Here is a 15,022-nt window from a genome sequence, read left to right as displayed (position 1 = left end):
CAATTGCATTCCCACTAGGCCGTGGAAGAAATGCCACTTGAAATGTTTCAAATCAGCCTCATGGTGGCGCTATAACAGGCCGATTTGCATTTTTAACTATAACTGCACCGATCTGCGTGCAACTTTGTACGCACACTCCCTAGAGGCCAAGGAAAAACATCCGCCCTGCATTTTTCACATTTGCCTTTTATAGCGCCACCAAGAGGCCGACTTATGTAAAACACATTTTTGGATATTAAGCCTTCACATTTTATCCAAATTTCACACAAATCGGTACACATGATCTCTATAGTCATGTGATCAAGATGGAACTGTTTGATTTTTCATATTTCATCCTGATTGGCTAACAATGACATCTAAAGTTTGCAGAAGTGGCCCGTTTTGAACAAAATGCCACAAATCATGAACGCAGCGTCCGATTGAGGTGACATTTTACAAGCACATTCGCACTAAGTTGAAGAACAAATGCCACCCTTTAACATTGCCCTATTATAGCGCCACCAGGAGGCCGATTTTTTTCAAAACTTTTCTTTGTTGTATTACTCCTACAAATGTTGTCCAATCATCATGCAAATCGGTACCCATTATCTCTATAGTCAAGTGATCAAGATGGTTCTGTCCGATTTTTCATATTCCATCCTGATTGGCAAATTCGGAACATTGTTGGCCCACAATAACCTACCTGACCTGGCGGAGACCTGTGCTCCGAGGAGCACTTTTTCTAGTTGTCTATCTTTTTGAAAAAAGATGTGACCTCCCCCTCCGCTCTAGTAGCTCCCGGAGTCCCAGATGAGGTCCTGCTGCGTAAAGCCTTGAAAATGCACAATTCTTAGCTTTTTATGAACATTGTTTAACGTGGAGGCATGCACGTTTAACATGGAGACGCGCACATGCCTCCATGTAAAATTTGGCGCATGCTGGGAAAAAAAGATTTGTTCACTTTTGGCTACAAATACTATTTATTGCTTCTGTTATATGGTTGGTTCAATGCTTCTGTTGTGATCTATTATATTGACGGATTCTTAATTGTACTGATTATTAATAGTAGTTGTACTTTGTCAATTGTTTTGATCTGTACTGCTCACCATGGCTGCAAACCTACAGTAGTTTGCCCCAGTGAGAAAATGAAGTTGTATAAAGTTGTGGACTGGGTTTTGACACTGCCTGAAAGTTGTGAATTGAATTTATATTTGTAATTTTGTATAATGTTTAACAGTTTTGCGGCAGCAGAATCTAGGCTGTTTTGGTTCTAGACTTTAGGGCCAATGGTTAATAGAACAATAATTAGGCTAATATCAGACCTAGCTGTTGACCTAAAGGTTACAGTTATTCCCTCAACTTAACTTTTCTTTCTCATCCATACTTTCCTGCTTGTCATCCTATTGTGCATTTTGATCTTATCAAAATTATCAACTCAAGATCTAACACACACACACACAACACATGTTACCATTACACATGGTAGTATCGCCATATTAGATATTATCAAATATCAGATTCAGCCCAAGCCTAGTCCTATATACATTATACATGTCGTATAGCAGACAGTGAGTAAGTGACACTAGGTAAATATTTTGTCATCTAGAGATTAAATGTACTTTCTCGCTATCTTATGCATCATTTGGGCTGGGTCACTGAAGATATTAGGTTATTAGCTGGCTAGCTGGCTAGCTGCCAATGTGATTTCCTTGTATGTCATGTGTCACCTACACAGTAAAATCCTCAGTGTTAATTTATCCAATTGTAACTCTGAGAGACTACAAAAATGTAATTGATCCTTCCAGATTTTTTTATTTATTTTTTACCTTTTATTTACCCAGGGGAGGTTCGCTGAGAACGCCTTTTTCAGGGAACGCCCAGCTTCACATTCACACAGACACACACACATTAAAACCTGGGAGCTGCCCAGTACAACCACAGTCTTATACTGTTGGCCACTTCAGTGCCTTGCTCAAGGGCACTTCAGCGGTGTTGGGGGAGGGGTGAGTGGTGGCCATTCACTTCCCCACCCAGATTTTTTCTGCCGGTTCGGGGGATCGAACCAGTAACCCAACCTTTTGGTTACAAACCTACTCCTCTCACCTTTAGGCCACAGCTGCCCAAAACATGGTTACATTTGTACTACTCTCTTATTACTGATTTTACTGTTTAGTCTTGGAATGAGGAAGTGATGTAATATATCAGAAGTCTCATCCCGCATGTCTGCTGCTGTGTCAATTGGCAGAACATAGTGGATGCCAATTTGATTTCCTTGTGGGTTTGTTTTGTCTTTGTCTGTTCATTTGAAGAACAAAGAATGTATAACAGCTCAGTGCCCTTGTAGGCCTGCCCTGTAATGACGAGCAAGAGATATTTTATTGTTTACAAAACGCTGTGCCAAATGCCAATCAAGATCATATTCACTGCAGGGGGTTGAGTAAAGTGACACTACTTGAGGGCAAATATTCAGTCATGTAGCCTATGTTTGCGCCATCAGTTCCAATATCAAGGTAAATGCCATCGTATTGTCCTTGTCTGTTTGGATTGTAGTGATGAGAAGATAGTGCTTGTGGGTAAATATTTAGTCATGTGTCATGCGTTCAGTGTCAACTTGATTTACTTCTAGTCAAGCCTTGCAGAGCCCATGCAAGTTATTAGTGTAGTCTGAGTGATGCTTGTAAATAATTTGATAATTCTGAAGAACCTTACCGACAACAAAAAAGTGTTAGCTATAGAGCTGTGTGAGTTAAGTTAGTGTTGACTTGAGTAGGTGCCCACACACATTGCCCTGGTTTCCCCAACTGACTTGTAGTTAGTATATATTGTATATGTTGACTGTTCTCATTCTGAATGTAAAGGGAATAGGGGTCTAGCAGTTAATCGAACAAATAGATGAAATAGATTATTAAAATTATAATGTTAATAAAATAATTGATTTTAGAATAATTACACTACACAAATTATCATTAGAAATGTGAGAATGTATTATGTTAGAATTTTAGAATGAGAAAGCATGACTTTGTAATTGGATTTGTCAATGACAAAGTATAATTTTTTGAATTTTAGTGTGAGAATGGAGCTTATAATTTGAGATCTGAGAATATAGCTTATAAATTGTAATTAGAAAATAAGAATCTAAAAAAACCCTCTGCACCCAAACACTAAAGAACATCGATGCCCTAGTACAGCATTGTCCTACTTATGCAACTATTATGCCCCAGAAAGCTCTATGTTTTTACTCAGTGGACCATGATAGACATTCACTCAGCAAGTCTCGCCACAGTTTCAGTTGTTAGCCTACATTGGCTACGAATAGCTAACGGTACACAAAACTGCATCTCAAAAACTTTTATCTCAATCCCCATCTCCACGTGTTGAAGTACTTCGTTCCATCTATTTATTGTGCATCTGTCCTGCATTTTTACTGTAGACATTAATTTCAATAGTTCAATAGTTGTATTGAAATAAATTGACCTGACTGATAGTTTGACCTAGACCTTGAGTCAGCCTCCTCTGTTATAATCATTAAAAAGAAAAACCCTTTATATATATACTTAGTTGACCAGGGTCACCCAGGGGTCGTTAATTTGGTCCCCTCCTTTTTCCCCTTTACACCAAATCTCTTCGCCAGAAAATAGAAATAGCAAATCTACAAGCTCACAATGTGTTGTAACACACTGTGTTGTGAGCTCCAAGAGCTGCTATTTTCAGCTGCCAAATATCGGATAATTATGACATGCCCAGAATAGGGATGCTAGGGTTCATGATGTGGTTAAACACATTAGACCTATGGCCTGATTTCCCTGCTCAACTGAGCTAGAATAGTGTAAGTGTTGGGGCGGCAGTGGCTCAGGACATCGAGTGGACGCTTGGGAATCGCAAGGTTACCGGTTTGATCCACGGGTGTGTTAATGTGTGTGAAATTGTGAATGGGTGAATGTAATGCACATTGTAAAGCGCTTTGGATAAAGGCGCTATATAAATGCACCATGTACCATTTCAAAGCATGAGTTATGCAGACTCTGCTGTGCTGTGGATGAATTGATACTGTATTCATGTTGGCTTTGAGCACTGGAGTAGTCATGTGTTTCTGCTTTGCTTTTAATATCTCATTACAAAGAACTCCTTATAGCTACACAGGGGTTGACACTAGGGTCTCAAAGGCACTTGCCCGCCGGGCAAGTACAGTCATGTTCTACTTGCCCAAAGGTCATGTCCACACAACGAAAAGTAAATAGGCGATGGGTACAATTTTAATTACCGTTAATTTGAACACTTATTTTTACTTTACTTGTGAATTCTGGGGCTGTGCGATATGGACATACCTTAATATTTATGCCAAATATCTCAATAGCTATATGACTTATTTAAAATTCCACAGACGCTTGCCCGTCGGGCAATCTGAAAGCAAACTCCTCCTGCCCGAACGTTTTATTGACTTGCCACGGGCTGTCGGGCAACCGTTAGTGTCAACCCCTGCTACAGTATATAGGCGCCGGTGGAGTGAGGAACAGATTTTTTTTCTTTATTAATTCAATTTGCCTCTCTTCAATTTACCTAGATTTTTTTCAAAATAAATGTTTTAGACAAATTTATCAGACTTATCAGTCAAAATAACAATATACCACCATCTGTCTATATTTAACTACCTGATCAACCCTTGACTAAATATCTGTCTTTCATATGTTTCTACAGGTGTCCTGTTTGCTTAAGGAAGACAAAGTCAACCCGGGAGTGACTGTCCTTTCACCAAGCTGACCTTTTGCCCCGACTGACCTTCAAGCCTCGTTGGACAGACACTCGGATCGGATCTGGAGTATCGTTGAGTTTGGAACAAAGTTCCAAGTTCTACGTTCAAAGGGCGGTACATTTAAATTGTTGGGAACATTCCACTGTTGGTCGGTGAGACATTTGCACTCCAGAGAGACATTGATTGATTGTCTCTCTGGGACCCCCACCCCAGCCCCCACCCTACCGCCACCAATCATCAGAAGGAACATGTTCTAGAAGCTGCAGATCTACGTTTTAACTTGGAAGATGAACAATGAGGATGAATTTTACGACGCCGTCACAGGTAGGTGTTTGTTCCGCGGTACAAATTAATTATCCATCCGTTATCCAACCGCAATAATTATATTATCCAATTTTAATATCCGCATCCGCACCAACCGTTTTTCCCGTATGTCAAAATATTATTATTTTCTGGTATTCCCCGTTAGTTTTAGTATTAGTTGTGCGATGCGATCAGAAAATGCATTGATTTAGCCTATGGAATGTCGGTGCGGCATCCAACTGTGCGGCATCCAACATACAGAGCGCACTGCTCTTCAGCGCAGCACAGCAGCACCGGTTAAAAAAAAGAAAAAAGACGCACCGACATTCCATAGGCTAAAACGATGCATTTTGTGATCGCATCGCACAGAGGCTGCTCTACACACTCACACAGACACAAGCACGCAGAGATTTAGCTATTTTATGGATAGATATATTAGATATATATTAATTTATTTACCGCAATATTTCACCCGCGGTTTATCCGATATTAATTAATAATTATATTTGATTGACCCAAATCCACCCAAACTGCGGTTAACTGCGGCAACCGCGGCTAAAACCGCGATCCGCGCATCTCTAGTAGACGTGCCTTTTAATTAACATGCATAACTCCTGATTGCTCAATTAAACAGTTTGTTGGAACCAGAATGATTGGCTGACTGTATGAACTGTGCTCAGAACAGTTGGTACTAGAGTACAACACAAACTGTAAAATGCAGACCGTACAAGAAACATATCATCTTCAATTTGACAAGAAAACCAAGTACTCATAAAGAGTACATCTTTATTTCAAAGCTTGATGGTGATATATATCCGATATGTCTGGCGCAAGTTACAGTAGGACATTGTCATCTAGTATTGCGGCAACTCTGTCATAGTCCTCCTGTTTTGATATGTTGATGAGTAATGTTAACCTGTGGAACCTAACCTGCTCCGGTCTGTAGATTACCTAAATAATTTATAAGCCTTATTATCTTGCAGAGAGAAAGAGACAGAGGCCATTTGTACTTAAATATTGTGTGTGTGTGTTTGAGAGGGAGAGAGAGAGAGGCAGATGATGGATGAATGAACGAACAAAAGATTTGACCACCTGCTGAACTCCATGCGTGGTTACGTGTGTCTATGTTTGAGTGTTTACCTTGATGTGCCTCAGTCTGTCAGTGTCATAATGATCATCTTACTATTGTGAGACAGACAGTGAACTGAATATGTGTGGGAGGTGCACCAGTAACGGGTCTATTATTCATTAGCAGATGGAGAACAAGCTCAGCTTTAATATACCACTTGTCGCTTGAGCTGCATTCATAACCCATGCAAAGCACCTGTAATAAACCAAAGACATTAATCAGTAATGCTGAATTTGAACCTGGACTGGCTTCCTGGATACAACAGATCTTCCATAGTGTTAAAACAAAATGGAATCACATGGGAACAGCATATCTATGATTTACTGTATGACTCTACATTTAGGCAATGCTTCATCCCAATCAGGGCCCTTTTGATTTCCATTATAAAATGATATCAAAAAGTGTCTTCTGTATTCTGTAGCCTATTGGCAGTGAGCACACATAATTTGGTGTTGATTGGTCCAGCGGCTTTGCGAGATTAGCTCTGATCACGCAGACAGACAGACAGACAGACAGACAGACAGACATACAGACAGACCCTTGTATCGACGGCAAGACTCCTGCAGAGCCATGTGGTAAAAACCAGAGGCTGGAGGAATTGATCTACATTTCCAAAATAAAACCAAGAACATATCTTAATAGCAAAGAAAAAAGAAACCTTACTAGCCAGAAACTAAGTTGATTAACCACAAACAAAATATATCAGCCAAAAACAAATATTCCAGCTTGGTAGTTCAATAAAATCCTATTTGAATTATTTTCTCGCCTGTTTAAGACTATTGGATTGTGTTCTAGTATTTCATTCTATTCTGTTCTGGCTTAACAATCTATCTGGCATTACATATGATAAAATAAAATTACTCCTATAGCCTTGAATACAATACAAACATCTTTTGTATAGCAGTATTTGCAATATGATAAACAGCTGTTCTATTTTCAGCCTGCTGCTGTCAGGGCCTCACCTGCGGCTCCACCCTGTATGAGTAATATTTTACACATAACAGCTGGGTTTCTACATACTGTACCACCTGCTCCACCCATTAACATGCCCTTTTACACTTTCTTTTGTCAAAGCAGATTTCCCGTTGTAAATGGACCTAGTACTACTTTTCCCATACTGAGGTTTGCCTGGTGGCTGCATTAATGAACATGCTTAAATGCTTAAAATAGGCTACATCAATCATAAAGAACGACTTCGCCCATTTTCAACCTAACTTAATATAATTGGTCCTCACTAACGCTGATGATAATATGGTACCATTTTCTTCTACTCAGTCTTTGTCTCAGAGGAGGGCTTTCTTTCTAACTACTAGGTTGTGTTTATGAATGGTCATTAGAGAGAGATTTCAGAGGTGTTTGTACCTATCACAGTAGCTGAACTACATGTCGGAGTCCCAGAACACTCACATTTTGTTCTGATCGCACCCACCCGAACCCCTGAATGACGTCATATTGTTGTCTGTAGCCAACCGAACAAATTTCTTTCTGGTGTAGTGTACAATGGGCTTTAGTGTCACACTTATTTGTAGATTGATTGATTGTTAAATAGACCTTTATTGATCCTGCTGGGGAAATTCAGGCAATACAGCAGTTATGAAACACATACTGTATACCTTCCACATTGGAGTGTCTTACTCTTTGTGTGTAGTTGAATGTTGTTTTGAATTGAAGTGTTCTTGTCAATCTAGAAAGGTGAGTATATCCGGCATGTGTTATTTGTCGCTATGTTGTTTTCCTTGCTGCCCGTTTGATGCCTTCTGTGTACCTTTTTATAGGTACACACTTGTCGATCGGGTATTTTCTCAATTTTTAGTAGTAGTAAGAAGTATAAAATAATGTGTAAGTGGTTACGGTAATCGATTCAATGAAATATAAAATAAATAAATGAATGTATTTAAAAAAACCTGCGCATCTCAATTATTAAATTAATTGAAAAAGAAATTGATAGAATAATGGCTAATAAAATGATGTTGTGTAGTTGCAACCCGGCAAGGATTTTGCTGTGTACTATGTATGGTAGGCTTACTGTCTAAGATTATAAAAAATATATATGCAAAATTGCTGTGATACCCAAACATCCTGTACAGACTAGACATTTGTGTCACATATTTTAACCTCTTAGGGAGTCACTGGTCTACGTCTGACAGTCTCCTTAACTACTGTACTACACTAACGCATACTGTACATCTCAGAAAATCAGTCCCTAGAGAAACTGGAGGTGGTATTCAAAGTTTGGCATCTGCACAGATATCTTTCTTGACATTTAGATAAACTAGTAGCATGTTATGTATGATTGTCACACAGTGAGGATGTTGTCAACATCTTTAGAGCTGGATAGAAGGTCTTATTGTATATAAGGTGGTCTGTCACAAGTTCCAGTTCTTAAATTAGCCATTGATTATGTTATGGCCCGTCATATAAAAAACATTGGCCCGGGGTTAGCATTAATTTGGCGACCCCTGCTATACAGTCTGGGCCGTGTGTAACAGTTTGTTTCCTTTTTCAGCTTCTCAGGGAGTTATGCTACACTAAAACTGTACGTACTGTCATCTCAGGGAATCAAGCCCTGGAGAAACGGGACTTTTCATTACATTTTGACTGCACTGCATCTGATCTGATATACCATTTTTTAATTTAGATTAACTGGTGCACAGCAGTTAGGGGTTAAGTGTCTTGCTCAGGGACACTTCGACACGTATTACTTGGCAGGCCATGAGGCGAAAAGGTGACCATCTGATTACCGGACGCCCTCTATACCCACTAAGCTACGGCTGTCCAAAGCATTTTAATGAGCATGTTGTGTCACACAGTGTCTTGCTCAATTAATAATTGATTAATGTTGTAAATATCAAACCTCTGCTGGTTGTAATTGCTATTCTCCTTTGATCTCACTACAGTTACATGTACATTTTCAGCAGTTAATGAGACACAATCGAATGTTGCCTCTGCTAAAAATCATTACAACTGGACAGGATTTGTGCTTTCATTTAGACAATACTTTGTTGAAATGTCACTTGTAAATTCCACGCCTTCAAACTAGTGTAGATTCAAGTTGTTTTCAGATGAGTAAGAAAGGTTATTGTATCGATTGTGGTGATGATCGCCATGTTCTCTATCCGATCAGCTACTGGCACACCCCAAAACTGGGATGGTTCTGTGTCTAACCAAGCTGTATATTGGCTTCTAATGGAACCAAAACCTTGACACGTGTGTGTGTGTGTGTCCCTCCAGGCATGGATTCAGACGAGTCATACGAGGCTGCGTCGGAGGCCAGTTTTAAAGATGCTGTTTTGTTTGACAGCAGCCAGAAAAACAATGGCTCAGTACTGCAGGAGAACGGAGTCAAGAAACGCAGGTAACACAGCATTCCTCCTGCTAGTGTGTGTGTGTGTGTGTGTGTGTGTGTGTGTGTGAAATATTTGTCTTAGCTGGCTCAGAGATTTACATATTTGGGTAGGCCTACAAATAAAATGCTTAGTTATAAAATGAATAACAAATGAGAACATATTGTGATAAAAAATAGTTTGAATACGTAGCTAATATACAGTATGGTGTGTGTTTGTTTTAATACGTCAGTAAGCTGAGCTCCCTGTTCACATTTCGTGATTTACATTGTTTGAATACCCTCTGATAAAATGAATATCGAATGAGAACATTTCATTTATATTGTTTGAATGTGTAATAAATATGTCATGTGTTATAGTTACCATGTTACTTATGGCAAGACATAACTAGTTATCTAGTCATCTCACTTTTTCCCTTCTCTCGTTTCTTTTGTACTTTACCATCCTCTCATTCTTGCTCATCTCGCACCTTCTCCCCCCTCCTCACTCCTCACCCCTTTCTTCTCTGCCTTTCTATATGTACTGTATCTGCTCATCCATATGATGTCTTTTGTGTACATTTTTGTTTATTTTCAGGGCGGCGTTACCTGCCCCCATGTATGCCAGAAACACCATCAGTGTGTGGGGCATCTTGAAGAAATGTATTGGAATGGTAAGAAGACATTACAGCTGACTGCTCTACATGTGGGTTGTGAAACATTAGTTAACCCGTTTACAATCATGCGTCTTTGTTCTTTCTTTTGCAAGGATTTGCCAGTAAGGCTTCAACTGACGATTATTGTAATCGATTAACCACATGAACCCTAGTGTCCCCATTCTGGGCATAGGCAAACCTTTGGCGAAAGTAGTTTGAACATAATGCGAAAATAGCCTATCTACAGTATTGTAGATCGGCTAATTTCGGCAAAGAAATTTGCTGTAGATCCCTGCAACAAATGATATAGTGGTTAATCTGTTCATTATTATTTGTAATTTTTTATTGATGGTAAAATAAGGTAATAAATTACACAACTATGTTAAATGCTCATTACAGATTATATGAACCCAACCACTCGTAAAATGACTTAATGTACCCAGCACTCAAAAACGTAACCCTTTTTTATCATGTGAAGTTGAACCGGTCTTCAGACATTCAGATATACTGTGCTGTGCTGTCTACCATTCTGTGGTTGTCATAGGAACTGTCCAAGATAACCATGCCCATCGCGTTCAACGAGCCTCTGAGCTTCCTGCAGCGGATCACAGAATACATGGAACACACGTACCTCCTCAACAAGGCCTGCTCACTACCAGACTCCATAGAACGCATGCAGGTCAGCACACACACACACAGACAGTCTGTTCATCAGAAATGTATATTTCACACAATGTTATAGATATAATGAAGCAATAATTCACACCATACATAGCGTTCGGCCCGACGAGAAGCGAAGGTCTGACAACCCTCTTAGCTGTGATCACAATGTATCACAGGCTGCAGAGTGTTATATTGCTTTTTATAGAATGGTTACACATGGCAAAATTCAATGCCAATTAAAATAGTATTTAATAACAAAGGCATTATAAGAGCAACTTCTACAACTTCTACCCTCCTGACTGCCTGCAAAATCTAGGCTGTTGCTATGCAACGTTTTACTTTTTTTAATCTCATCTTCCCACAGCTCTGCTCAAGTGCTCATTGTCCTTTTCACATGGATTCTTTCCCAGGGACATACAGTACATGCTCTATCCACTGACTCTTTCAAAGTAGAGCCTCCTGAGCCCACTATCAGTGGAGACTTGCTCACGGCCAGTTCTGTCTCTTTTAGGCGGTAGCTGCTTTTGCTGTGTCAGCTGTGGCGTCTCAGTGGGAGAGAACTGGAAAACCATTCAACCCTCTACTGGGAGAGACTTACGAACTCACCAGGTATACACACAGCCATAACACAAGACACCATCTGTGTGCAAACACACACACACACACACACACACACACACACACACACACACACACACACACACACACACACACACACACACACACACACACACACACACACACACACACACACACACACACACACACACACACACACACACACACACACACTCTAACTGCCTTATCCCACTGTACTGTTTGAACATTCCAGGGAGGACCAGGGTTTCAGGCTGGTCTCAGAGCAGGTCTCTCACCACCCTCCTGTCAGTGCCTTCCATGCAGAGAGCCTGGCTGGAGACTTTGTCTTCCACGGCTCCATCTACCCCAAACTCAAGTTCTGGGGGAAGAGTGTGGAGGCGGAGCCTAAAGGCACCATCACGCTAGAGCTCCTCAAGTGAGTACAAGAGTGTGTGTGTGTGTGTGTGTGTGTGTGTGCAGGCATGCAATGCTCATTTGGTATGTTCTTGCACTTTATTTCAATGACGTGACGCGCACGTCGCTTAACACCTACACTGCAAGTCACACAATGGACAATTGATATGCATCTAGGCTTATTCCTATGTTAATTCGCTAGGTGTGAGTCGGGAACCTTTGAAAACGTTGTTGAGGTGCGAATTTAAAGTAGTTTTAAATCTATGCGTGTGCCTGCACGTGCTCCTGGTCAAATAGGTTCCGGCACGGCGTGCAAGGCCGTCCAGTGAGCATTGCTTGCAACCCTGTGTGTGTGTGTTGGTGCACAGTCAAATTAGAGCCAGAACAATATATCTGTTTGGCTGATATATCAGTAGATTTATTTTGTACTTTTTTGACGACATTGGTATCAGCAACCATTTTCAACCTTGCGTCCCATTGCAATGTGACAAGTTGTGAGCTTGTAGATTGGCCATTTTTCGTTTATTTTCTTTCAAATTGATTATAATTGATTTTGCGATCAGTAGGCTAGGATTCTCCTAAATGGGGATCAGTGTCAGACCTAACAATTTGGCATCGGTCGGGATTTAAGTCAAATCCGCAGTGTTATCGCTGCAATCCGAAACGTCTGTTAATGAATAGGTTATTTTAACCAATCTGAAATGAGAAATGAAGACCCTTGTATCTGCACAATATCTCCCCTGGTCAAGCGGCAATTCTCTCTTGTTGAGTGGTAGATGTTTGGTCTCCCATGCTGGAGGCCAGGGTTCAAATGTCAGGTTAGTCTCGCATAGCCAGACTTTCAGAGAGCACCGCCTACTCAAGTTTCTCAGATGGAGTAGGTGGAGCTGTGAAACATCTGGCTATGCAATACTAATTCCAGGTGTACCAGCTGTATATCTCTCCTTTGGGAGAGGATATAAAACTTACAGATTCCAGCTTTAATTTAACTCTCAAAGTGTAAAGATTCACTATTAATACTTTTTTTGCTGTGTGGTGAAATGTGATCATACTGCACAACACTACATTTACAACGGTTTGAACAAGAACATATCTTGCTTATTAACACTGGTTAAAACATTGGGTTGCTGTTTCACACAAAACATCTGTGTTAATTTAACTCCAAGAGTGTGTTAATACGTGATGGTCAGTTGACCAAAAGTGAAGACAAGTGAGCCGGACCACTTCTTTTTTTAATCTATGTTGGTTGATCTCTCCTACACACCTGTACTTTTTAAGTAGGAATGCAAAATGACTTTATCTATTACCTCTGAGAGTTTTTAAATACCCTCTCCTGTCCTCTCCTCTCCTTGCCACTTCTCTAATCTCTAGGCACAAGGAGGCGTATACATGGTGCAATCCTTACTGCTGTGTCCACAACATCATCCTGGGTAAACTCTGGATTGAGCAGTATGGTACAGTGGAGATAGTCAACCACAGGTAAACCCTAACCCTGGGTGTTTTGTGTCATTTTGTAGTTTTTCTATCACAGTTGACAACTTGTATAGTACATACTGTAATTGCCATTAACTGATGCAAAACGTTTACAAAAGCACACACAGAAAAACAATACATGACCAGGTGCTGGACAGAAAAACATGTGAAAACAGAAGAATAGAGTCCACACACTGGATCATGCTTCCGTTGATATTTATTAATTTACCACCAAAGCTAACGTTTCAAGCACCAAGCTCTTCTTCAGGCAAAGAAACCCCAGAGGCACATCTTTAAATACTTACTAGGCCAGGTCACCTGTCTGGCCACCTGGTCCCAATAGGCTACTCTTTACATTGCATACAATGGAATGACAAATGAACACTAGGCATAAAATAGATCCATGTCACCGCAGTTCAAACAATCTAATACTGAGCATGTTAAACAACAAAGCATGTAAAACTGACCCAACATGTCATGTGAAAAATGTACTTTAATCTTTAAAGTAGACACTTCAGCCATCACAGTAGATAGATCGGAAAACATTTAGTAATCTTTGGCCAAACCTGTCTGAGTGAAATGCCTTTCCTTGCTATAGACCACACAGTTGATATAGTCAGCCATTAAACTACAGATCAACCTAGAAAGAAATGCAATCTCGTATATCTCAACAATAGTAAACACTAAAGTTAGTCTTTATGTCTTAAGTACAGAGACATACCAATAACCTGTGTATTAATAACTCAGCACTTAGACATACAGTACAATAGGACATCACAGTGCATTGTTGTGACACATTCCTCCCTTCTATCCCATCCAAATCCCTATTTCAACTTGCTGTTGAAGGCACTCTGTTGACATAATCCACCAGTCAACCAAGAACAGTAACTGTGATTCTGCCCTTGATTTCCAGTGCACACGGACCTGCCCTACATTCCAGTCTCTATTGACTCTTATGTCTCTTATATTTATACTGAGACTCCTGGCCACCCTAATAGCATACTGTCTTACTTCCCCTGTCTCCTTGGGCAAACAGAAGCACAGCGATTGTTCCTCTTTGCTATTTTTGCCAGGGAAGGTTTACTGAACAAGCAGCCTCTTGGCTTACCTCCCACCCATGGTTCACACTTCCTCAGTGACAGCAGGGAGCTACTGATCAACCACCATATTCTCCTGCTGGACTGTTGCCTTGAATCCTACTCTGTATCCATCTGTTTAACAATGAAAATACATTAATACGCTTTGTGTCAGCAGGGTGGCTTATGCAGTTAGTACCACATAGACACTAGACCTAATTGCTCCTTTATGGGTTTGATCCCTACTTGTGAACTTTTGTCTTTTTCTTGTGTCACTTCTCTATCTTGTGTCACTTCTTCTATTATACACACTTCTCTTGTGTGTATAATAATAATGATGATGATGATAATACATTAAAAAAAAAAGATGTTCTCCCTTTTGCTCTGTCTACCCCTATGATCAGCACCGGAGACAAGTGTGTGTTGAGCTTCAAACCATGTGGGATGTTTGGCAAGGAACTGCACAGAGTGGAGGGCTACATCCAGGATAAGAGGTAGGACTACAGTACATTACAGCTGCTATACAGTCTCTTCCCTAGCTCACTGCCATCAAACTGCTCCACTGGTGTCCTGGTGTCTCAACCAGGTTGGAACATGTACGGTACTAGAGAGGCACAGACCTAATCATGTCATGGGCTCCTATCTGGCCTGTGACCGGGTCACGTGTCAGCTAGCTCC

At 40.4% G+C, this 15,022-nt stretch overlaps 1 protein-coding gene across 3 annotated transcripts in view; it reads left to right on the top strand.

Annotated features, from left to right (window-relative positions):
- osbpl2b (oxysterol binding protein-like 2b) overlaps positions 1-15,022 on the top strand; it is a 41,861-nt gene that overhangs the window by 12,039 nt on the left and 14,800 nt on the right. For all 3 annotated transcript variants that reach the window (XR_013934231.1, XM_080445650.1, XM_080445651.1), the window contains exons 2-9: positions 4,675-5,053; positions 9,393-9,516; positions 10,082-10,157; positions 10,684-10,818; positions 11,314-11,411; positions 11,635-11,817; positions 13,167-13,274; positions 14,749-14,838. Coding sequence is in view for 2 of the 3 variants with exons in the window: in XM_080445650.1 (XP_080301776.1) it covers positions 5,017-5,053; positions 9,393-9,516; positions 10,082-10,157; positions 10,684-10,818; positions 11,314-11,411; positions 11,635-11,817; positions 13,167-13,274; positions 14,749-14,838 (851 nt within the window). In the remaining variant the exon portion in view is untranslated. The remainder of the gene's footprint in view (positions 1-4,674; positions 5,054-9,392; positions 9,517-10,081; positions 10,158-10,683; positions 10,819-11,313; positions 11,412-11,634; positions 11,818-13,166; positions 13,275-14,748; positions 14,839-15,022) is intronic.

The sequence above is a fragment of the Gymnoscopelus braueri genome (genome assembly GCF_963280865.1).
Source record: "Gymnoscopelus braueri genome assembly, chromosome: 12".
NCBI lineage: Eukaryota > Metazoa > Chordata > Actinopteri > Myctophiformes > Myctophidae > Gymnoscopelus > Gymnoscopelus braueri.
This window is presented reverse-complemented; position numbering and strand designations above follow the sequence as displayed.